The sequence below is a fragment of the Anabrus simplex genome, chromosome 13 (assembly GCF_040414725.1).
Source record: "Anabrus simplex isolate iqAnaSimp1 chromosome 13, ASM4041472v1, whole genome shotgun sequence".
Lineage (NCBI taxonomy): Eukaryota > Metazoa > Arthropoda > Insecta > Orthoptera > Tettigoniidae > Anabrus > Anabrus simplex.
This window is the reverse complement of record NC_090277.1, coordinates 90,821,922-90,848,644: the sequence shown is the minus strand read 5'-3', so window position 1 is coordinate 90,848,644 and position 26,723 is coordinate 90,821,922. Positions and strand designations below refer to the sequence as shown.

At 38.5% G+C, this 26,723-nt stretch overlaps 2 protein-coding genes across 7 annotated transcripts in view; one reads left to right on the top strand and one right to left on the bottom strand.

Moving 5' to 3' along the window:
* LOC136884992 (cyclin-dependent kinase 12) overlaps positions 1–6,845 on the top strand; it is an 80,709-nt gene extending 73,864 nt beyond the window's left edge. For all 5 annotated transcript variants that reach the window (XM_067157366.2, XM_067157362.2, XM_067157363.2 and 2 more), the window contains exons 12-13: positions 102–450; positions 6,501–6,845. In XM_067157366.2, the coding sequence (XP_067013467.2) occupies positions 102–450; positions 6,501–6,632 (481 nt within the window). In that variant the 3' untranslated portion in view covers positions 6,633–6,845. The remainder of the gene's footprint in view (positions 1–101; positions 451–6,500) is intronic.
* Positions 6,846–17,270: 10,425 nt separating this feature from the next.
* The window catches only part of LOC136884979 (cytochrome b5-related protein), an 83,573-nt gene continuing 74,120 nt past the window's right edge, over positions 17,271–26,723 (bottom strand). For both annotated transcript variants that reach the window (XM_067157345.2, XM_067157346.2), the window contains exon 6: positions 17,271–20,314. In XM_067157345.2, the coding sequence (XP_067013446.1) occupies positions 20,032–20,314 (283 nt within the window). In that variant the 3' untranslated portion in view covers positions 17,271–20,031. The remainder of the gene's footprint in view (positions 20,315–26,723) is intronic.

The following is a 26,723-nucleotide window of genomic DNA, read 5'->3' as shown; positions in this document are numbered from 1 at the left end:
CCTTGTTTTCTGTCTTTGTTTGATATTGCCCATTTAGCATTTAAAGATTCTCTTGACAAAAATATTAAATTTGTATTGCACATTTTTTTATTTTTTTTCAGGAACAATCCTGTCCAGGATCCAAGACACAAGAATCCAGTGCCCTCTCGAAGTTCACCTGGTCGGCCCAGCAGCGAGCCAGCACCACCCCCTGTTATCAACATCTATGGCAGTGCCATCTTCAATATCCCTGGTAATGATGGTGGTAAACATACTTCTATAGACAGCTGCAGAGATAAGGACTCATCAGGACTGTTGAATCTCCCCTTCAAGCCAGCCCCTTTCCACGCACCAGCCACAGAGATCTACGCTTCGGAAACGTCGCATCCTCCCATCGAGTATCACGTAGCACCCGTCAGCATTCCAACACCTGACTACAGGCATCTTAGGTTCAAGACTTCAGATCCACAGGTAAGATCTTGTTTAACTTACTGTTCAGTTGTGTTTTTCGCGTCTGGCCAGGCATCCCTGCTACGGTGATGGAGTAGACCGCACAGCCAGCAACTCTACGCTGAGTGTTGAGCGGCAGTAAGTAACAGCATACAAAGGCCTGGATAAGCTGAGGCCACACAGAACGCTATGCTACGTTTTGGTACTCGTGCTGGCTGCGACTTCTTTCAACAGGATGGGCAGGTATACCATATGTTATACTATTATTATTACATACCTGTCAACTTTCCCGATTTAAGCGGAAGACTCCCAATTTTCAACAGTTTTTTCTGCTTCCCGATTATTATTTCTCCCAAATTTAGCTTATTTTTTGGTGAACTTCAAACATTTGTTATCATATACCGCCATTTCAGCTTTGTACGGCAGTGGGCGGAAGTCCATCGCTCATTGGCCACTTTCAGATAAAATATCGACGTTTATTAATACGAGAAATGCGTGCAAATGTGCGATGTTTATTGAAACCTTTATATCGCGAAACGTATATCGAGTGTCATCTTCAGCCAAATACGAGAACAGGCAGTCGTAAATATACATATCATCATTAAATCAATGCACATGTAAACACTTTTAATATGAGACTTATGATGCCCCTAAAAGTATCTTCTGGAGAATAAAACTGCAAATAATCACAATTTCAAAATCTTGAAGTCCCGATTAGCACGACACTTAACACAGTATAATCCTTTTCACGCAAGTTAGAACTTTGAAAGTACTGAGTATGACTTAGAACTGTAAGATTCTTAAATAAATAAAAAGTCTTGTCATAAATGAAATGTTATACAAAGGTCGAACCACATACAGAGTTTCTCTATAAACATGACAGTCACAATTAGAACGACAGTTAATTATTTTACTCAAGATGTAATCTTGAAAGTCCTGAGTTCTACTTAGTGTTGGAAATAGTTCCAAGTAAATGTTATAACTTATTTGGTTTAATATTAGTATTGAAAAGGTGGATTTTTAATTTTACTTATCTATTATTCTCGGTTCAATACGAACTTAAAAATGAAATTCTTAAATTTAAATTTAGGAGAGTCAGCCAGGTGGCAGATTCCCTACCTGTTGTTTTCCTAGCCTTTTCCTAAGTGATTTCAAAGAAATTGTATATTTATTGAACATCTCCCTTGGTAAGTTGTTCCAGTCCCTAACTCCCCTTCGTATAAACAAATATTTGCACCTAAAGACACCGCTCAAACTTATTCGTCTCCTAATGTCATTCCACGCCATCTCTCCACTGACAGCTTGGAACATACCACTAATGATGATATAGATGTTGATTCTCATAGAAAATCTGAAATATTTGTCCCGAATGAATAAATTTAAAATACCAATATAAATAGTCCGTTATTGGACATTATAAATTTTCCAGCTAACTCATACCTGGTTGCCAGCATTTTGCCCCCGTGTGCTAAGATGGACTCATCAGTTGGTACTTAGCACACTCACCAAGACGCATGGCTAATGCAAACCGTGGAGGCCACTGCGTAGGCTATTTGGAGCCACTGGCAGTGCCAATGCACTATGAGGGACTTTCTCATTGCTAAAAAATTGATATCTGCTTGGCCATCGGATGATATAGATGTTGATTTTCGTAGTAGGGAATCTGAAATATTTGTCCCGAATGAGTAAATTTATAATACCAATACAAATGGTCCGTTATTGGACATTATAAATTTTCCAGCTATATTGGTATATTTCCATTACTACAACTTTGCTACAACCTCTAAATACCCTCATAACAATGTACAGAAATCTGTACCCTTTATTGTGAATACCCCAATGAAGATCTTTCCTTATATTAACACCTAGATACTTATAGTGATCCCCTTAAGGAACTTTCACCGAGCTCGATAGCTGCAGTCACTTAAGTGCGGCCAGTATCCAGTATTCGGGAGATAGTAGGTTCGAACCCCACTGTCAGCAGCCCTGAAAATGGTTTTCCGTGGTTTCCCATTTTCACGCCAGGCAAATGCTGGGGCTGTACCTTAATTAAGGCCACGGCCGCTTCCTTCCCATTCCTAGCCGTTTCCTGTCCCATCGTCGCCGTAAGACCTATCTGTGTCGGTGCGACGTAAAAAACAACTAGCAAAAAAAACAGAACTTTCACCCCATCAACGCAGTAATTGAAACTGAGAGGACTTTTCCTATTTGTGAAACTCACAACCTGACTTTTAACCCCGTTTATCATCATAGCATTGCCTGCTGTCCATCTTACAACATTGTCCAGGTCATTTTGTAGAGGCTCACAATCTTGTAACTTATTACTCTATACAGAATAACATCATTTGCGAAAAGTCTTATCTCTGATTCCTCTTCTTTACTCATATCATGTATATAATAAGAAAATATAAAAGTCATATAAAGCTTCACCTACTCCAATTCTCTGAGATCTATTTTGTAGAAATATAGCAACCCATTCAGTCACTCTTTTGTCTTGTCTAATTGCACTCATTTTTGCTTGTAGTCTCCTATGATCCACCCTATCAAATGCTTTAGACTGGTCATTTGCGATACAGTCCATTTGACCTTCTGAATCCAAGATATCTGCTATATCTTGCTGGAATCCTACAAGTTGAGCTTCAATGGAATTAACGTTTTTCTAAACCCGAACTGCCTTCTGTCGAACCAGTTATTAATTTCGCAAACATATCTAACATAAACAGAAAGAATGCCTTCCCAAAGCTTACACGCAATGAATGTCAAACTTACTGGCCTGTAATTTTCAGCTTTATGTCTATCACCCTTTCCTTTATACACAGGTGCTACTATAGCAACTCTCCTTTCATTCGGTATAACTCTTTCCAGCAAACACTAATGAAATAAGTACTTCAGATATGGTCTTTAGTATATCCCCAGAAATCTTATCAATTCCAGCCACTTTTCTGGTTTTCAATTTTTGTTTTTTATTGTAAATGTCATTAGCATTAGTCACCACCTCTATCTGGACATTGTCATTGTAACCAACAAACTTTACATACTGCTGACTGAATACTTTCGCCTTTTGAAGATCCTCACATACACACTCCCCTTGTTCATTAATGATTCCTGGAATGTCCTTCCTGGAACCTTTTTCTGCCTTGAAGTACTTATACATACTCTTCCATTTTTCACTAAAATTTGTATGATTGCCAGTTATGCTTGCCATCATGTTATCCTTAGCTGACTTCTTTGCTAGATTCAGTTTCCTAGTAAGTTCCTTCAATTTCTTCTTACTTCTACAGCCATTTCTAACTCTATTTCTTTCCAATCTGCACCTCCTACGGATCTTGTCATCGTCTGTGGTAATCTTACCGCTACAGGGTACATCGGGCAGGTACTGTTACAGCATGTACTGTTACAGCATGTATTGGTTGCTACATACGGTGTTGACCATGAGTTCGTACTCATGCACGACAATGCCAGCGCTCATATAGTGCGCCTCATCAGAGCTGTCTTTCGAGAACTGGACATTTGAGAGATGGATGGAATGACCAGCAGTGAGTCACAGCGTTAATCTCATCGAGCATGTGTGGAATAGGCTTGACAGAAGCATTCGTGGGCGTCCTGTTCCACCACAGACTCTCCAAGACCTCGAACAGGCTCTCATTGGAGAATGGACCTGATACCGCAACGTGACCTCCATCGACTTACACGGAACATGCCACTTAGGTGCCAAGCTGTGATAAATGCTCATTGAGAACATACACTATACTGAAGCTCTCCAACTGTGATAAAAATCCACCGTGAGGACTGTTATCACTTTGTTTTCGCCCCTATTTGGACATTTTCATTTGTGTTCTGAAAATGAACGCGTATCCATCGATGTTCTTTTGTATACTTCAACAGTAAAGAATGAAGGTTTAATTGGTAATATACCTGGGTGTGAGGTATTGTTTTGTGGAGTATGGCATACGTTCAAAAACATGTTCTCCTAATTTTTTTGAACTGTGTAGCTCAATTTTGCAGTTAAGTTTACCTGTTTGATATTATTGTTAATGCCCTGAGGAGAATACATTGAAATTTTATTATTTTCATTTTTTCCTAGTATTTCCCACCCAGCTACCCATTGCTGCCACCCAGCTGACAAAACTTTCTGGGGAAAACACTGTGTGTCGTTCATTGGGTCGCTCTGATAATCGTAGCAAGAATGTATGAGAATTAATCCTCTGATGTATTGAGATGCCACGTCAATGCCTTTCTTATCAGAACAGAATTCAAACTGGTGACAGTGAGATATCGCAATGTTAGCACTGTTGTATACCTATCACTATTGAAATAGAATTATAACTAACAATGAAATTACAGAGTACGAAATACCAACATGAAAGAGAGTATTATTATAAGAGAGTAAATAATTTAATTTACATGGATGCCAACAATAGATTGCAGAAAAGTACTCCAGTCCTGGACTGCAGACCTTTCTGCACTCAACAGGAAAATAAGCATAGCGTTTAGTACATTAGACATGCCGGACTCTGGTTCCTTTCTGTGCTCATTGATAAGTCTATCTTCAGGGGTTCTGAAAATAGTCTTAGCTCAGTTTCATAAAAATGTGGACTTAAGCTCTTTCTGCAATCAACAATTTGACTATGATGGTGTCAACCTGTTCTTGACTTGAACAAACGGATTCTTGATTTGGATGATATATGTTCTTGGTAGATACTGGATACTTTCTTATCTTCTGATGTTCTGTTCTTTACCGTGATATTTTCCTTGTACACTTGAATCTTGCCTTTTTTTTTTTTCTAGTTGCTTTACGTCGCACCGACACAGATAGGTCTTATGGCGACGATGGGACAGGAAGGGGTTAGGAGTGGGAAGGAAGCGGCCATGGCCTTAATTAAGGTACAGCCCCAGCATTTGCCTGGTGTGAAAATGGGAAACCATGGAAAACCATTTTCAGGGCTGCCGACAGTGGGATTCGAACCTACTATCTCCCGAATACTGGATACTGGCTGCACTTAAGCGACTGCAGCTATTGAGCTCGGTACTTGAATCTTGAATAGGGGTAATAAATACACTCCTTTTGTAAACTAAGTGAGATCGCTTTAATCTTTCCAGGTTTTTGTCTTTCCTTCTCATAATGTTGCCAAAGAATTGTATTTTCTAACCCGCAAGGTTAGGTTTTCTACCTTTACTTCCTGGATAACAGAATCACTTGTTCATTGCCTTATCTCGAAGTCAGTGATGCAGTTTTTGTCTTAAGCTCTTAACTGTCCATGTTTCTCAACCGTATAGAAAGACTGAATATTTTTTTCTTTATGTTTGGATTGATGCTTTCACGGTGCGTTGAACCTTCATTATTGTAGAAGTGTTCCCCGTGAACAGTCGATATTTTCTTCTGACGTAAAGAATTTCACCTTGTTTTCTTTACCTGCCAAAAAGCCAAAAGCATATACAGTAAAACCTCGTTAATTCAAAGTCGTTGGGACGCAAAAATCTGACTTCGAATTAATCGCCAACTCTTAATTCAGAAATGCTAAGTATTCTAAGACCCGTACTGCATGCAATTAACTTTGATTCACAGTTTGAACCTTTGATGTGCCATGAAAAAGAAAAAACCTGATTTCCTAAATGAATCCAACAAGGTGCATTTACAGTATTCAAATTCACAATACAGTATTCACTTGGATGACTCACTGACAAACATAACCTCACACAACGAAAGGGACAAAAAAAAAAAAAAGAGCATGATTGGAAGACGAGGAGAAATCTATGCACAGTGCAATGAACCCTTGTACGATTTCCTGGCTGTCACTTCCCTCCTGTAAAACCGTAAGACCGTTTGGGCTTGGCAATTTAAAAAAAAAATGCAGTTTCATCGGCATTGACAATATTATTCGGTGCAACAATTTAAATGACATGAAAAACCATACCTTATGTTTCTAGGAATGAGAGCTTTGAATTAGGCAGGATTTTGAATTAAGCGATTTCAAATTATCGAGATTCTACTGTATCATGTCTACAATATTTTCTTTGTATACTACTTAGCATTAATCATTTTTTGCTTTTGTGCTGTTGACTCGTTTCAGGTGCACAGCGATCCACGGCTTCGCAAGCTGTACAGATTGGTGGCCAAGACAAATGCCAGTGCAAACTTCCGACCCGTCACTCAGCGGTCCGACCCTCGGAGGAGAAACAGTAGGGAGACGGCAGTCCATTAGTTGCAAACTGCCATCTCAGTTTTTTAATTTACACCAGGACGCCGGTTGTATACAGCAAAAACCTGTCGACTGTTTTATTTCTTACTTTAGTTTGTTATCAAATAAATCAATGTAATTTTGTTTACTTTATGTATATTATGGCTGTTTAATTATGTATTAGTAGGGACACTGGATGTTTTGGTAAATAAACACAATGAAATCGGTACCAAAATATATCCGACAGATATTCAAATAAGTTTATCTTTTTGGTTTCTTGTAGCAGTCATTGTCCTCTACACCTTCCATTAAGTCAAGGCAACTGTGAAGTATCTTCTGATAAAGCAACAGCGATGTTGATCCCCTTGACTTTTTCCAGATGACACTGGCGTGGATGCAAATATGGTTTCTCTCAACTTTGTCCTGTCTCCCCACCATTTCTCATCCAACACTGTGTTCCAGTCCAGGTTCCGTTGTTCTATGCTGTTCTTCAGAGTCCATCCATCATAATCTTGGTTTTCTTCGTCCTCTCTTCTGTCGTATTGTGAATGATATGAAAGATAAGTACACGATAGAATAAGCAGACAATTGCAGGAATAAAGGGTGGAAGCATATAACGATTTTGCGCGTGCGTGTAACACCGAATTACGATCTTTTTTTTTTTTGGTAATAACCGGGATAGCAACACGACATTATTAACTGTTATAACAGTAATCTGTAAAAAAATTTGAGGAACTAACCTCACCGGGAGGATACATGTATTAAACAATGTCTAATGACAACCTATGATCAAGAAAGCAAAGCAAAGTCTTCTCCGTACAGGTCATGAAGGCCCTGGGAGGGGTGGAAGGTAAAGGCTTCCACTATCCGCAACCTCGGCACTTGATGGGGTAGAGTAGTTAGCTCTACGCCCGGCCGCCTTTGTCCCCAAGAATTAACCTGGTACTCATTTTTGGTTTAGGCTGAGTGAACATCAGGGCCATACGCACCCATAGGTACTGAAAATACAAAACATCAATAGGTAGACAGAGGGTAACTTTTCCTTCTTCAAATTTAGAAAGGTGATGCAAATTAAATACTCACTATATATATATAATACACAATTAGAAGAGATTCTAAGATCTGAACGTAGAAAAGAGAAGTGTTCAAACGGAGGAAGATACGCTGTTTACATGAGTAGCCATGACACACAACAGTCCAGCCAACTTAAGCACAACAGACACAGGTGATCCAAGTGTTTCATAAATTACAAAAAAGGAAGGGAGCTCACTACGCTCACTGTATCGGTTAGTCAGGCAAAGTCCAAAGTTCTATTCTATCTTCTTTGATGCAAAGCATGAATCTGAGATTTAAGAAAAGAGGAAAGAAGAAAAGTGGGGGGGGGGGGGGGGGGGGGGGGTATAATGACACTGAAAGAGAGCAGAAAGATTTAATAGTCCATCATGGATTAGGTCCCCAGGATCATCTACTACTACAGAAAAGGACTCAGTCTCGAAGTAAAACTTTATAGAAAACAGAACTGGGAAGAACCAGTTTACCCAGAAAATCGAAAGATCTCTCCCCCTACCTGAGTCATTGAAGACACTTCAGCTGGAATGAAGTGGAGTTGTCATGGAGACAAAGTCGAAATACGTTCCAGTTTCAAAGTGATCCGAAGCACACTGACCAAGTGTGGAGAGATGGTCGAGAATTTATAGGCAGAAAAGAGTGGCGTAGACAGACGTAAGGGTAGGGATGAGAGGGGAAAGAGACTAGAAAGGTCAAGAACATAGTAGAAGTTGAAAAGGCACGATTAGTGTATGTAGAAGTGTAGAGATCCCGTGGGAAAAGTAGGGTTAGAAACGTTTGCGAGGATATTGGTGGCGGAAGGTAAGAAAACATTACACTTCCCTCGCGTCGTATGAAATAATCTCCATGTTGATATGTATTGATGAACAATTACAATTAGAATGAAATTGAAAATCTACCTAATCGATATACTTTATTGCCGGGCTGAGTGGTTCAGACGGTTGAGGAGCTGGCCTTCTGATCCCAACTTGGCAGGTTCGATCCTGTCTCAGTCTGTTGGTATTTGAAGGTGCTCAAATACGTCAGCCTCGTGCAAGTAGATTTACTTGCACGTAAAAGAACCACTGCAGGACTAAATTGTGGCACCTCAGCATCTCCAAAAACCGTACAAGTAGTTAGTGGGACGTAAAGCAAATAGCATTATTATTATTATTATTATTATTATTATTATTATTATTATTATTATTGATGTAACTATGTAAACATCACACTTTGGTGGGACTACTTTCGACCTGAAACAGGTCATATTCAGCCACATAATCTAAAATTGACAAATACTGTATATTCACATATTGTGGTCCCTTAAATCATTGGGCCTGAACCACGGAACCGTTCCGTGCTCCGTCTTGGTGGACCAAATGCCGGACCACGGATCTGTTCCATTGTCTCACTTTACTGCGTTGTTCAACTTTACCTCAAGAGATGACTGAGTGAGTTGCATTTGTTATTTGTGTAGGGACTCTTCCTCTTCAGTGTTATATCGTCGCTGTTTGGACAAAAGTTTATTTCCTAATGCTCCTCCTGTCAGTTATGTTCCTTAACCTCTCAGCGCAGTAGATTTAAATGCCTGGTCATCTCTGTGCTGCAGGAGGAGTTCTGAGCGCCGTGTTTAAACTTTCCGAGATTCGTGCAAGTCTTCTCAAAGCAACTCAACTTTGGTGCTGTTTTACGGATTTTAATAAAACTTTCACATGCGTGTTTAGAAAACTCCATTGTTTTGGATAATATGATGTTATCTTACCTTAATAGTTGAGTTTGGTGTGGAACGTTTTGAAGCATCCCTCAATGCAGAGACCCTCTTCGCAGTCTGGACACCGAAACACTATCTCTCTCCGAATTTTGTGTTTGTAGCACACAAAATACAGTGGAACCTCGATTCTCTATTTTTGGAGGGACCACGGAAAAAAAAAAACGTACAATAAGGAAAACGGAAAATCCGGGAACGAATGAACCATCAACAATTTGACTAAACACAAAACTGAAATACGTAAACCTATAATGTTACAAACACCCCTAAACCAAACCAAACTACAGCCCCAATGGGCCTTCCGCCTACCAAGCGACCGCAGCTTGGTCCGAAGGCCAGCAGATTACAAGGTAACGCATGGTCAGTGTGACGAATACTCTCGGCCATTATTCCTTGCTCTCTAGACTGGAGTCACCATCTCACCAGTAAATAGCTCTTCAATTAAAGGTAATCGTAGAATGATTGAACCTGGAACCAGCCCTCATATCCAGGTAAAAACGCCTGACCTGCCCGGGAATCGAACTCGGGCCCTCCGGTTGAGTGGCAGGCAAGTTATACCACGGGGCTGGCTTTAAACATTACTTACCAGTACGCGACTTAAAAATCTTAAAACTTTACATTCAGTTTTACCAAGCAACTGCTGCTCAGCCCGAATGCCTGCAGATTACGAGGTGTCGTGTGGTCAGCATGACAGATCCTCTCAGCCGTTATTCTTGGCATCCTAGACCGAGGCCGTCATCTCACCGTCAGATAACGCCTCAATTCTAATCGTGTAGGCTGAGTGGACCTTGAACAGCCCTCAGATCCAGGTAAAAATCCCTGACCGGGCCGGGAATCGAACCACACCGCGGAGCCAGCATGCAACTTCTTTTAGGTTACAATAAATGAGTATTGAATAGGTGGAAACCTTTTAGCTCTTGTTTTACATTACAGTGAAACATTCGTCAAACTACACGGTGTTTCCAAGCATGAATGTGAATTAGACAGTAAGTGCTACTGTAGTAGTTTGGAGTTGATTTAAACTTGTTGCTGATCAACATTATGTAAATGTTTGATTTGTTTGAAGTGATATAACTTGATCAGTGAGAACACAATGTTTATTATGTTATCAGTCCTAAATAGCTCTCGCATTCAACAAGCACTGTATGAACTGCAAGTTTAAAGTTTCCTCCAGGAATAATATGCTGAGAAAATTGGTAGAATCTCCGTAGGGTGGTCCACCGCAAATGGTTTGACTTCAGCATAAACTTATAAATAATAAATAATAATTCAGCATTGGCACTCGGTTATTTTGCCTGTCCAGTTTGATACAGTTCATCTCGTTCCGTGATTATGCAAAATCAATTTGGAGGTTCTTGCTTATTGTTTCTAGATGATGTTTTCCTTGTGAAGGGCTGGTGATTTTTTAGATTAGAATTTTTTTAAATTTGGTGTTCTATAGAGTTTGCGGGCTGTAGATCCGGGAGTATGGTTGATGTTAAAGAACAGTTATGCGCTGCTTAGCCAAGAATTTACACACAGTGTATACGTCTTTTGATAATATTAATGTCGGATTAAAATAGCATTTGCTTAGAGGTACAAGGTGCGTCTAAAAAGTTTGGTAAATGATACCATAACACAAGAAAACAGAATTTGCAAAGAAACTACTTTCTACTGGCCACAATACACGTTTAGATGTCCCATATGTTAGAACGATGCATGACTCTTTATCCTCCTTCTTCTTCTTCTTGTGTCATGTCCTCACAGAACGTTGCTGATCAGTAGCATGATCTTATGTCATAGAAAGAAAGAGATCCACCTTATCAATACTAAATGTAATGTTATTTAAAACAGGACCGGTTTCGACTTATTACAAGTCATCTTCAGCTGTCATTTACATACACATTAGAATACATAATCAAACAGTTGTATCTTACAAATAAACATGTCTTGTTTGATAGACATTAGGTAATATGTCTAGAAGTGAAATTCTGCTTCTTACATCTAGGTTTAAAGTATCAAGAATATTAAAAAGATATCTATCTTTAACACATTAAAAAATTAAAAAATTACAACACATGATAAAATTTGTTGTTTACACCTGACCTTGAATATAGCATTATCGTTCGAGTTTTACTAATAATAGTTCTTTAAAAGGACTTTTTTATTGCATTGTTTTTAGTCGACTAAATATGCTTAAATGTAGCCGCTTGTGTTTATACAGATACTTCTTATTAGGCTTAGACTTTGTCAAATGAGTAATGTGAATTCAAAGATGAAATTACAAAAACAAAGTGAAGTGCGTTTGAATTAATAGTGATCTAGGTAATTGTAACCTCTGTTGAATAACTCCTGCAATTATATACTATTGAAATACATTTCATGCAAAGAAGACGTTAGCACACTTCAATATATAAAAGTTGAAAGGTATAAAACAATCATATACGTTTTGTGAAATTCATATGAAGTAATGTTCTTTCCTCATGCGTATGTGTCAATTTCAAATGGAGTAATGTACTTTATATAAACTTTGTCAAATTAAGTAATGTGAGAATGAATTTTGAGATTGCGTTGAGAAAATTCATAGTGATTGGACTTTAAGCAAATAGTGGCCAATAGTGCCCCATTTGAACTTGGCATGCACACGTGAAGAACACTACTTCATATGAAGTTTTACAAATTTGCAGGACTGCCTCTTACCTTTTAACTTATATTGAAATGTACCATTGTTTTATGTTGAATTTATTGTATTTTACACAGTATATATTTGAAGAGGTCATTCAATACAGGTTTTAATTACCTGGCATTTCATTTCTCAACGCAATCTCAAAATTCATTCTCACATTACTTAATTTGACAAAGTTTATATAAAGTACATTACTCCATTTGAAATTGACACATACGCATGAGGAAAGAACATTACTTCATATGAATTTCACAAAACGTATATGATTGTTTTATACCTTTCAACTTTTATATATTGAAGTGTGCTAACGTCTTCTTTGCATGAAATGTATTTCAATAGTATATAATTGCAGGAGTTATTCAACAGAGGTTACAATTACCTAGATCACTATTAATTCAAACGCACTTCACTTTGTTTTTGTAATTTCATCTTTGAATTCACATTACTCATTTGACAAAGTCTAAGCCTAATAAGAAGTATCTGTATAAACACAAGCGGCTACATTTAAGCATATTTAGTCGACTAAAAACAATGCAATAAAAAAGTCCTTTTAAAGAACTATTATTAGTAAAACTCGAACGATAATGCTATATTCAAGGTCAGGTGTAAACAACAAATTTTATCATGTGTTGTAATTTTTTAATTTTTTAATGTGTTAAAGATAGATATCTTTTTAATATTCTTGATACTTTAAACCTAGATGTAAGAAGCAGAATTTCACTTCTAGACATATTACCTAATGTCTATCAAACAAGACATGTTTATTTGTAAGATACAACTGTTTGATTATGTATTCTAATGTGTATGTAAATGACAGCTGAAGATGACTTGTAATAAGTCGAAACCGGTCCTGTTTTAAATAACAACATTACATTTAGTATTGATAAGGTGGATCTCTTTCTTTCTATGACATACTATAGATATCAATACGGAACATCATGAAATTTATTAATCAAGTAGCATGATCTGTTGTTTGTTCATAGCTGTTCGTCACCTTGAACCACTGGCTCAAGTTGCCGAGCCTTGATGTCCTACTATTCTCCGAACCATGTTTACCATTAACCCTTGAATGCCCAAATTTTTTATTTTTAAAAATGTTCAGTTTTTCTTAATAAACATTCTTAGGGTAGAGTATTATTCAAGGAAGATCCATTATTTTGAAGCAAACATGTTTCGTTTCAGAAATATAGGGTGTTGCATATATGCAGCGCTAGGCGCTTAAGTAGTAGTCTGCAAGGTACCAACACATATGTTGTTTTGTTCGAGAAAATAATGAAAATAAGAGGACAACGAGCGTGAAGTAGAAGATATAAGTTATTGTTGAGTTGATTATTTACTAAGAGACAAAATAAAATAGTTTATATACAATAAGACATTATTTACAGTATCTATTATATATATACGAATCCCAGTAATATCTCACACCAGGTAGCACATAATAACCTGACATTACGAGTATTCCGAAAAAGCACTTCAGGTCATTCTTGGTTACGAGTGGACCTGAACAGTTCTTGAATAACGCATAATTTTGTATTTCCTGCAGTATGTAATCAAATAAATCATCATCAAAGAACAATTCGAATAATTCAACAGGGGAAAGTCACTATACATCCCAAAGTCACTATCAGGAAAGATACCGGAAAGTGGTGAAAAGTCTCTTACAGTCCAGTTTCGTGTAACTTTAGGTATGAACGGATCTCTATTAGAAACACAATGAGCAGCTGCAGAAGCAATGCTATCATTAGGTGGGACAATATCACACTCATCATTGCAATCTTCCTCCAGTCTTTCTTGGTTGGAAAGAACAACTTCAGCTCCCGCAGCAAGCTGCCTATGACTCAGGTTGTCAATAAGCTCTCCCTCGTCCTCATCTGCCGAGTCTTCATCCGAAAGGAGTATAGACTCTGGAGGTTCTATATAAATAGTATCTGCTCCTTCATCTCGCCTCTCTACCTCCTCGAGCATTTCTACTAATGTCAAGCCCCTGAAATAAATGTGAATCGAATAAATGGCGCTATTCAACTATGATTTCCTTCTATATATACGAGATAAAATTTCCTACCACCACTTATTATAATAATAATAATAATAATAGCCTAATAATATGCATCACAAAATTGGTAGGCTATATGACTTTGAATTGCATGTACAGCAACGAAGGGTTGTTACGTCAATAACAAACCCTTCAATACCAAATTGGTACATAAGGAAGTGATTTGACAACGGATCTGCCTAGCGTTGCGAATATGCAACGCCGGGAATATGTGGATCTCACTCACCCACGAGTTATTAATTGTAAAAAGAATCATGCTACATTCAAACTCTGATGAATTTACTTCCTGGATTTCCTAAAACAGGTTAATTATTTCTAAATCATAAAATTATATGGCGAATCTTACCTCTCACGGTATGCCACTGTGATGGCTGGATCACACGGCGAACTTCAAACATACACCTCGTCAACAATCAAGCGGTGACTATTGATTAATACCAATATAAATTAACCGACTCGTAACAAAGCGCAACACTTCCCTTTATCGAGTACGTGCGAAATTTGCATTCTTTCACTGGAAAACAACTTCATACATTGAAAGAAAAGAGCACAGGTACGCCGTTGCACATACGCAACGCTAAGCGTTCATGGGTTAATTTTCCCTTGGAGTATTACTTATATAAGGTGGTATTTACTGTTCCACATCATATGACCAAATTATCCTAACTTCCTTCTCTTGATGGTAGTAAGAATTTCATATGGTACAAAATTTCTATATTGGTCATTTTAGCTGTCCAAGGTATCTTCAGCATCCCTTGAGGCGGGGAAACAAAAACTAGTTTGCAGGCACCAGATCCGGGAGTATGGTGGATGTTCAAGAACAGAAATTTCGCACAGTGTGTGGGCGGTTGTTGTCATGGAGGAGACTCCTTTCCAGTCCTGTACAACTCTGGTTGAATATGCCGGATGCTTAGCAGCAACTATTTCAAAACTTTCTTCAAGAATGCAGCGTTGCCAGTGTGATCCTCCGGTACGAATTCCTGGTGGATCATGCCATTGCTGTAAAAAAAAAAATAGTGATCAACAGCATCTTAATCCAGGACTTTAGGAGGTAACTCCTTTTTTTGGACATGGGGAACCTGGTGGATACAACGCCATTGATTGTCACTTAGTCTCTGGATCAAAATGGTAACACGAGCTCCCATCGTCTGTGAAGTGGCTTTTCAGAAAAAATAGATCTCGGTCACGCTTGTCAATGAAATCTCCAGCATTTCCATTCATGTTGCATTCTGCTCATCAGTATATGTGCGCTGCACAAATGCCGAACAGATCTTCCACTTACCCAAATTGTTGTGAAGCATTTGAACCAGTCATGAACATATTTTCTGCTCATGGCTTCACACTTGCACCAACATTGCATGTATCTCTTGGAGAGAAGTGATATGTCGTCTTTGGATTGGCCACAGTATAGCGATGCACTCCTACTTACTGAAGGGAGAAGTCCCCTTAAGGTGTAATTATGGCGGTCATCTTACCGTGGTATACATCCTTATGGAGAGCATGGACCTGGCCTATCTGCGCCATAGTCTAAAACTCCCGACTACCCTCTCCGTCATTCTACAAGATGACGAGCAATCAGCACACCTCGTCACCCGTTTTATGACTAATAGTGGGCTGTTTTATCGTGCATAAAAATGTATTTCTATTAGTTTTTAAAATTTTTATTTTATTGTTAACTATGTTGTATCCTAATGACTGAGTCTTAATGTGTTATTTTAACTTTTGATTTGAATGATATATACTACCTCAAGGCTTTACCAGGTGTATGCGTAAGTTTTTTGCCTTTTTTTGTGGTAAAGAAAACACTTAATTTTCAAAGGAAATTCACTTTTTGTTTATCAAAATATTGGCTACTACACACTTCGCCCATCTTTCAAGAAAGTTATGAATACCATCCCAGAAAAACTGCTTCTCTTTTGCGGCAAGCCTTTCGTCAAGCCATTTTCCAACTTCCTTGAAATTGCCCCATTGATGCGAAGAGGTATTAGTCAGATGGTACCAGGTCGGGGCAGTACGGTGGGTGTGGAAGGATGTCCCATGCAAGCAATTTCAAGGTGCCTTTCACTGGTTTTGCTGTGTGAGACGGCGCATTGTCATGTAACAAAATCACTTTGCCATGTCTTCTGGCCCATTCCAGAAGTCTTTCGATCAATGCATGATTAAAATTAATCATTTGTTGATGACAGCGTTGAGTTTGAGTTGGCTCATCATCCAGTAACGCCTGCAATTGCTCGTCTTCACACTTTTATAGTCTACCAGAGCGCACACTGTTTTTCACATTGAAATCACCACAATTAAATTATCAAAAACATTTCTCACATGCTTTAATCAATGGAGCTAGTTCACCATATGTTTCTACCAACGAACTATGATGTTCCACGGCCTTTTTCTTTTGATTAAAGAAGAAAAGTAATGCATGCCACAAATGTTCTTTTTCAGACACAAACGTCAACACGATCACTGAACGATACAATACAGATGGCGGACTCAACTTGTGTGTGTTGGTAGGTTAAGGTCAGATGAACAACTGGCGTATGTGCCAAATTCATATGCTGCGTACTGTTCGCTGGTGCCATCTCTTAGTGAAACCGGAAAAGACTTATGCATACATCTGGTATCCTGTTCAATCTCTTTTTATATCATTTTTCCATGTAAGGAAATAAGGTATTGTGAATTAGATCCACCGATTATTTTAAATTCATATTCATTGTCCATTATCACTTTTTAAATTCTAGTCATTGGATGTTTTTAAAAATTGTAATTATCATTAATGTCATACCGTTAGGGGCCAACGACCTAGATGTTAGGCCCCTTTCAATAACATGCATCATTGTGCATCTCCGTCGCTGTTTTTTCCAATTTTGAACAAAACCTGACATTTATGCGTTGCTCCACTGCATCATGACACAAGTCCTCACAAGCACTACATTCAACTGGCCGCAGCAGATCAACCTGCTTCAGTTCCGTATGTTCAATGTTACGTGGCGCTTCTCAAGATGTCTCTCTATTCACATGAGCATGCACGCAGTGTTATAACACGTTGGCACTGCAGAATCAGTCCATTCACCGTATTTTTAGGACACCTTGTAGCATTAAATGTAACTGACATGAAAATTAAAAATACCTCCATTGAATTGAAGCTTTATTTTATAAAAGTGTACATGCACTTCCTTTACAACTAATATATAGTACAAATATACAGTATTACATTAGAGATATATAAATGTATATCTGAAAGTACAAAATTCTTATGTCCGATATTCATGTGACATTGCTGTAATGAACTTGGCAAATTATTCTTCAAACCAATTTACTCATGGACAATGCTGACACATACGTTCAGGAGGATTGAGATCTGTGGTATATTTTGAGTGAAACTAGTGTCAAATTAAGACAAATAACTTGGAGAACATTAGAGACTTTACCATGTCTCATAAAAAGAAGAATCACATCCATGTCCTTCAGATTCTATCCAAAACTAAGGTTTTCAGTTTATGTAAGGTAATAATTAGGCTATGTCTGCATTTTCCAACGATATTCCTTGCAGCAAGGCAAGAGTGCGTACCGTATTTCACCGCATAATCATCGCATCCTTTATTTCCAATATAAAAATTGGATTTTAAAATTTCTTTGCATAATCATAACATATTCAAATTTTAGTATTAATGAACTTGACCATTTTTGGTTCTTAATTAGATCCGTATTGACTATTAATGATTCACCAACCTGTGAGAAACCAAGCTAATAAAGTTCTGCCTGTCAGTACAATTGATTATACAGTTAGTATATACTGCTTACTAATTTAATTCATACCACCATCATACGTGTTCTTCAATGATAATAAAAAACACGTCAGAATCGCTAAGGAAATGCTTGAATGTACAACACACAAAACCTTAAAATAAAATATCTACTTTAAAACAGCACATTAAAATCTCAACTGTTCTATTTCTTGTCATTGTCTAAATCATATCTTCATTTTTCTTCTTGAGGAAAATTGATCAATGTTAAAATCCTATCACATTTTGCAAATAGAGTACTATTCATTGAGTACAGCATTCCATTCTTTGAGCTGTGTTGAATGTTATAGTTTAATACTGTTGTCGAGCCGTTCAAAAAATTTTGATCTAACAACAAGCAAAAGGTGTCTATGTTTGTGTTTGACACGTGGATATCTTCTTCTTATTCAGGAACCGATATGGTGAAGTATATATTTTATCAATGTTTCAAGACATACCAATAGTATTATTTTAGGTGTTGGTGTTTGCAAGATACATGTAATGTTCTTTTCCATTTATAATATAAGGCTGAAGATGACACGATACAAGGGTTGAAACTAGTTCCAGTGTGTAATAAATAATATTCATCATCATCATTTTACAATTCCAGTTTCCCGGGTACTGTAATATTAACATATTATATACAGTACAGTATTGAATAGGTGGACCTTCTCATCCTTGCTGATAGTGATAAATCTTCAATAATACAGATCAGCCGGGCTGAGTGGCTCAGATGGTTGAGGCTCTGGCCTTCAGACCGCAACTTGGCAAGTTCGATCCTGGCTCAGTCTGGTGGTATTTGAAGGTGCTCAAATACGTCAGCCTCGTGTCGGTAGATTTACTGGTACGTAAAGGAACTCCTGTAGGACTAAATTCCAGCACCTTGGCGTCTCCGAAAACCATAAAAGTAGTTAGTGAGACGTAAAGCAAATAACATTATTATTATTATTGTTATTATTATTATTATTATTATTATTATTATTATTATTATTATTATTATTCAATACAGGCAGAAATGAAATTCATTTCATATGATAGATCTATTTCTCGAAACATGTATGAGGGTGGTAAGAATGAGTAAGCAGTATATACTAATTGTATTGACAGGTGGACCTTCATTAGCCCTGTTTCTCACAGGTTGGTGAAGCATGTTCAAATTTTGCTCACTGATTAGCAGTTTCTGCGTTTATATTCAATCCAAACCTAATGACACAAACGAAACTGTCAAAAATTGTAGATATCGCCTCTGCATCATGTAACAACAGCACTGGATAGCCCCTAAATTCTTATATTAATGAAATGTGTGTCCATCTAAAAATCTTAAAATAAGGCACTACACTACAGTGGTGAAACCAGAATGCTTATATGTAAGTGAATGCCTGGTACTAAACTATAGATTAGATAAACTTCAGGTACTAGAAAGGAGAATCATGAGAAAAATATTAGGCCCTGTGAAAACAACAGTAGTATGAAAATTAAGATCTAATGTTGAAATATACAGGAACATAGAAAACATAACAGAAACCTTAAGAAAAAGGAGATTGCAATTTTTTGGACATGTTTACAGAATGGATGATTCCAGATTAACAAAAAGGATTTTCAAGTACCTTTGGGGCAACAACTAGCTGGATTCAAGAAGTAAAGAATGATTTAGAAAGAAATAACATAAGAGAAGAAGAAGCTTTTAGAAAGAGGGTAGTAAGTATGGAAGGATTCCAAGGAAGATTGAACATGAAGCCTGGTGCGAAGTGGTCCAAGGACTAAGGAAAGAGCATAGTGAAAGGATGAAAGAATATTGGAAGGAGCGGAAGAGAAAACAACAAAATATGAAGAACTGAACTGAAATTGGCACGTGGTCCTTAGCAGGCCTCATCGGAAAGAAGAAGAAGAAGAAATGAGGATTTGCTGAGATGATATCCTCAAAAAAAAAATCTCAAAATGTAATTTTCTCTCTCATCAATGGGAAAAATTCTCCAAGAGACATACATTTGATTTTGCACAAGGTGAAGAAATGTAGCTGCTTACAAGCTACTACTTCCTTTGCTAGTCAACTGAACTAAACCACCAAGTAAACATAAGGTCCTTCAGATCTCAATATTGTCTTGGTACTATCACTGTCCAGGTGGAACAAGGTTAGGCTTAATCCTGGCGCACTGCTGGAACTGTCCTTTGATCAGCTCGATCACGGAGCTTGGTCGGTAAGGAACGTTGAACTCATTGCAGGTTTTCTCCAGAATGCCATTCAGTTTATCCAGCTTCCCATGATCTATGGTGGGGAACAGGTGGTGCAGACCGTGATGCCCGAACGTGACTAGAGCCAAGAAGTTGAAGCGTGACACTATGGGACGATCACGCACGGCGTCCAGCTGTTGAACTCCCCAATCCAGATTAGCCCTGCACAATGAAATTTTATTCATTACAAACTAAAACCGAGTTTTAAAAAATGAACTAGATCATTTTAATGTAACTTAAACACTTTAAAGTCTGTTGAACACTAATTAAAACACCTCCAACACTATAGCATACTTGAAGAGAAAAAAGCACTATTAAACAAAGGATGGCTTCATTTTTACAAGATCATTTAAATGTAATGAGATACACCATCGGCATTTGCTGATATACCTGTTCGTGCTGCAGCAACGTGCCATTGGTATATCTTATAAAAAGAGCATCCTGAAAAGGAACTCGTAATAGGATCAACACAATGTGTGAAGAGGGACCAATAAATCGAGAAGACAAGAACAAACATGAAAACGCAAAAGGAAAATCTCCACATCTTCATACATTGCCTATAAATCCAAATAATCTAGCATCTGTCAGGTCCTGAGAGGGATGGATTCATTCCTATCAAAGCTCCTACCATTCTGTACAGTCAGCTAAACCCATATTTCAATTAACCCTTAGCCCTCAATTTCTTTCTGAACACGCTTACCTCTCCAGCTCCTTTTAAAAATCTGCTTACAGAGGGATAAGTAACTGCACGAATATATGGCCAGTTTTGTTTGTCCAACCCTTGTCCCGTTTCCCTACGGGGTCGGGTATGAGGTGAGATGAATTTGTCGTGGCGGTTTTTTATGACCGGATGCCCTTCCTGACGTCAACCTCATCAGAGGAGTTAATGAGAGATGAAATGAATGACGTGATATATATGATAGTAGGGAGAGGGTGAAACCCGGTGCCGGCACATAGCCTACTCCTGTCGAATAGCACCAAGGGGTCTGCTCAAGGCTTAACGTCCCCATCCGACGGACGAATCACCATCAACAGCGTCATATGCCCTCACTCCATATGAGCACTGCGGAAAGGTTTGGAATTTAATCCAGGCTTTTGGCACGCAATCTAGTGATTAGGAATTGTATACCACCACCTCCCCTACCCTGCCGGCCAACATTCTGATGGTGAAAATTTTTTCGACCAACGGGACTCGAACCGGCTAACCTCGGTGTTAGACCGTTTTAGACTTCAGCGCCTTAACGATCATGGCCACCAGTATATTTATAAAAATCAAATAAACATTTACAAAATAAATAAATATATAATACAATACTCAGGTGGCAATGTTCAGCGTTTTTAACCCTGAAATTATCTGTCACATTTTCATTGGTAATTGTGCTTTGTGTGGAACTTCAGAACACTCGTCAGGATGTAATCCAGGCTTTTTGATGCGTGCAATACAGAAAAACACTCTCACATTGTCGTCCCTTCACTTCTCTGTCACTGAAAACTGCAGTCGTTACTTCTCCTCTGTGGATGACAGTAAACGAAGTATGAACGGCCATTTAGGGGCGTAATCTTCTGAATGTTCACACTGGCATACCGGTTAGTTTTGTGTAAAATTTCGAACAATAACCCATCAGTCTTGAATATCTGAAAAGAATCACGTTCACTCTTAGGTTTAGTCCCGTGGTGTGGTTGATAACTAGATGTTTGAAGTCGAAGTCTGAGTCGCGGTAATAAGTATTACTTATTTGAACTTAAAACCATCAGTAGAGGTACCAGCACTGTCATTTCATATAATTTTCTTGTTATCGAGATTTTCATCACAATCTAATTCCATCATAACTTCATCACCACTTACTTAAAAATTGCTCCCACTATTGCTCAGATCAACATCACTTTCGTCTAAAAGTCTCATTAATTACTTCTCATGCTCCTCGAACGATGCCATGTTGCTAAGCATCATCTGTTTAAAAACTTGCATGGTCTTCAATGAACCCTGCACAAAGCTTGATTTAACACTTGCCCTGCTGATGGTCACCTGTGTGCTTACTGATTTCCAGAATTTATATCTATGTTCAGAATGGCACAAAATGAATGTGCTTTGAGTTATAAATCAATTGAAAAGTCTGTTCGATTTCCAAATCCTTACACTACAGGTTTAATAAATTTCAGGTATGATTGAAAAAAAACAAAATTGTAAAAAAAATCTCCAAAATTACACTTTTTTCAGGCATTAAAAACTGTAAAATGAAATGTGCTTCCACTACACTGTTGAAATACCGTATTTACATGAATAATCCCCGCCACCGAATAATGCCCGCACCCTAATTTTAGGAAGGGTCATTTTTAAAAAATGAAATGAAATAAAATTCCTTGCATCGAAGGAGTAACATAGGCATAAACAAACATTTTATATCACTCCACGATTTATTAAAGCTTAAATAAAAGATATAAACAGTACATAAATCACGGTAGCAGATACAAATTATAAATAGTATATAAGTTAGCAAAGTGCAGGATTTGCATACCAAAAAAAAAAAAAAGGCAAACATAACATTATACTACAATTGTAGTAGCAGCACCCGGCATCCTGCAATAGAAAAACCGCATTGTAATTGTGTATCTTAAAATGACACAGAAATACACAATATAAAATAATGTACGTTAATGCTCCCTTACCTGTAATCTTCTTAGCATTCGTCATCACTGGCAGAATCGCAGTCTTCCCCGTCGTCGCAATCATCATTCTCCCACAGTACATCGTCCTCGGTTCCGTCCAGCAAATTAGAGATCCCGCATTTCTTGAAACTCTTCTCCACCCGTTGCAAAGGAATGGAATCCCAAGCACGTTTTATCCATTCGCAAATCTGCCTCACTTCTGGGCGCTTGATTTTACCAGTAGGTGTAAATTCATGCGTTTCATCTGCCATTCAACGTGTGTACAGTTGTTTCACTGCCGTCTTAAAAGGCCGGTTAATGCGCATGTCAAGTGGTTGGAGAACGGATGTTAGACCTCCTGGAATTATTAACAAGTCCGTTCTACACCTTGTCAGAACATCGTGAACTTCTTGAGTAGTGTGCCCGCGAAAACTATCTAAAACGAGCATACTTCTGATATTTAGTAGTGCTCCAAGGCGCCGTAGTCAAACCTGCTTTACCCAGTCTGCTATTAGGCTATTATCCATCCACCCTTTGGGTTGCGCTTTTATGACAACGCCTTTCACGTTTATTTTTGGAATTGTTTTTCGTTTAAATATGACGTATGGGGGCAGTTTTCTTCCATCTGCGGTTACACAAAGTATAACCATACATCTTTGCTTCTCGTTCCCACCAGTTCTAACCATGACGTTGGACGCACCTTTTTTGTTTACTGTACAATCAAGCAGCATTTTGAAGAAAATTGGTGTCTGGTCCGCATTACTTATTTGTGAAAGTATATGAGTTTTTCTTGTGTAAATTGATCACATATTTGTGAAAATTCAGAATTTTATCTTCATAATCTGTTGGAAGACGCTGCGTGATGGTAGTTTTTCTTCAAAAACTATAGCCGTGACGAACATAAAATTGTGAAAGGCATCCACGGCTAGCTTTCAATCCCGTAACACCTAGTTCTTTTGCAATCGATTAGGTTTTAAGTTGGCACATTTCACTTGTAACGGCACATCCGAATTGTCTCTTCGTCAATATACACACATAATCTTGCTTCAATCTCAGTAAACTTTGCTTTCTGCCCACGAAATGCCCGGCGATTACTACTAGTTTGCTAAAGCCGTAATTTATTTTTTTGCCAGTTACGAATACAGCTCTTGTCTACGTATTTTCTTCCTGCTGCACGATTTCCAATTTCTTCTGTGTCTTTTATAATCTGCAGCTTTTCTTCGGCCGTTAAAGACCTATAGTGTGTACCTTTAGTTGCCATCTCGAACACGTGATTCACTTCAACTGACGCACACAGAAGAATGACACTACGGCCCATGCAAGATAGGCACATTGCACCATTTCCAGACGCTTTGACATTCTAGCCGGCGCGGCCTAGAGGGTAAAGGCCGGCTAGCGGCATGCCAGACGGGAAGTGCTGTCATCACCTGTTGACAAGTCACTGAGACAGCGACCATTTATGACATGCTTCTGGCTGAGGCAGCGGCCACCCTGTCATCTGAAGTAGAGCCGCGAGCACGAAAGTGTAAACATTTTTTTATCCTGTTATATCTTTAATTCCAAAGCGATGACCTATATTTTTCGTGGGCTTAAATGTTTCTCGAAAGTCTAAATTAATTCTTAACATCGAACCCCAAGAAAGTGTAGAGGGAAATTTTCGAGAAATTAAGGAAGGTAACTGGCGGGCCAGTTTCAATGCCGTAGGATATTCGCCGCTTTTATACATATCAAATATTGTTGTATGCAGAACATTTTTATTGAAATCATCGAGGTCCGACACTGGCTTCTTCCTCTTAGGGTTCTTCCCTGGCGGCCTGAACACTGCATTATTTTTATTTCCGTAGCTTGTTTTATCCTCTGTACTGTTTGCAGGCTGATACGACACGCGAGTGCTCTCTTCTTTTGAGGCATGGCAACATGGCGTTCCTCCTCACCTTACCCGCCTGCTACTGCATGCTTAGAAAATACAAATACACTCTAAATACGCCTGTCGATGCAGTACTTGTCTTTTTGCTCTTCCTGGATCTATCGTACACATGCAAATAATTCCCTAAATTCGTTGGTTATAATATTTACAAATAAAACTCTAAACATTCACTCGTGACCCGCACAAACAGGCACCTCTTACTGAAATGATTCTATTGGCTCAGCGGAAAACATGTCATACTACAAAGTGCGCAAAAGTTACTGCGCAACCCTTTTCAAATCTCCTTCCCTGTTGCGATCTCCTCTAATTTGTATGTAAGATTGTCAGTACTATACTGATAAACAAAATCTTATTTAATAGCAATATTTCCCGCTAGATTCGAGCTTGACGCAAATAAAACCTGCACCCCAATTTCTTACCCCAATTTTTTTTTTTTTTTTTTTTTTAATGTGCGGGGACTATTCGCGTAAATACGGTAAATCTCAATAATCATTTCATTGATACAACACATGACTTTGAACTTAAATCCAAAAAATGTCACTTCTCATAATGCTCTATGGCAGGGCCTCTCAGGGTGCATGCGCGTGGTGCATGCACTGTGCACGGTGCAAAAGACGACTTCGCTTGGTTGACCAGAGTGCAGACCCCCCACTCCTCTCTCCCTACACCTGTCTCCCCGTTCGGCCTGTCTCCACGTTCCTCACCTTCACTGCTGTTTCTCCCCCACTGCGAAATGTTTACGTGTGGTGAGCGGAGACATGGGACACCGTTACCAGTGTTATTAAAAAAATTTAAAAAGTGAATTAGAAATACACATACATGTTTGAGAGGAATGTAAACATAATTTTTAAAAAATGCAGAACCCGTAACCAAAATGAAAATGCTACAGTACTGGAACAAAACTCATTTGTGTATATAGAATGCTCTTCTTCAAGCTGTTTCAACTTCCTTAATTCTTTCTCTCTGACGTCTCCTATGATTTCACAATAATTTTCTGAATGTAGTGTGTTGTAGTGTCTTTCAATAGATGATTTTCTTACGCATGTAATTATCGTCCCACAGATTAAGCATTTGGCGTTATCGTCACGACAAACGAACAAAAAAAAATACGAAAGTTCCCAGTTCGATTGAAATGGACTTTCGGTAGTCTTTGCTTTCTTCGAAACAGGTTGCTCCATTATTATGTTGTCGTGCGCTTGTCTATTTCACTGATAAACACGTCGTCTACCACCAAACGCTTCGTCGCTCTCAGCACACTACACCATCCGAGTCAAGCCGAGTTGAGGCGAAGCGTACCGATGCACAGTGCACAGAGCCTATGCACCTCGCTCTGCACGCGTGAGAGTTTGGGCGTTTGAGAGGCCCTGCTCTATGGTATAAATTTTAAAACAAGGGGTGACACAAAGTTCAACATCACCGTCGTACACTGATATGAAGTGTCTTTTCTCCCAGCCTTACCCATGCGATGTTTTTTCTTGTCATTACAAACAATACATCTTCTCTGTGCCTTCCTGTTACCTTCAGAAAGAGAAAAACTGTCTGGGAAATATTTTCGAATGATCTGAGCTATCATCAAACTGGAGGTGCTGGGTTCAAATTCGTGCCTGCAGACAGCACTGATCTTGAGCAAACTGGAAGGTGCTGAGTTTCTTTGCTTTCAGATTTGTAAACAATACAAAAATGAAGCTGAACACAAGCCACGCGCAGAACAACTTTACGAGTGAAGCTCCTTTCACGAGTTCTCATGCCTTCGAACAGATCGATATCCTTCCGCTAAATGGTGACGTGGTGCTATCTAGCGACAGTATGTGCAACTTTATGCTTACTGGCATCCACACAGGAGTGCTAGAGCTGTAATATTACATTTGTATCCAACACAAAGAACAAGAAATCCACCAACATAATATTATACTTGTCACAGGCCTAGAAAGATACCTTGCAACATAATAGTAAGGCGCCCGCGCCCTAAGTATTAAAGAGATTATAATAATACAGGGC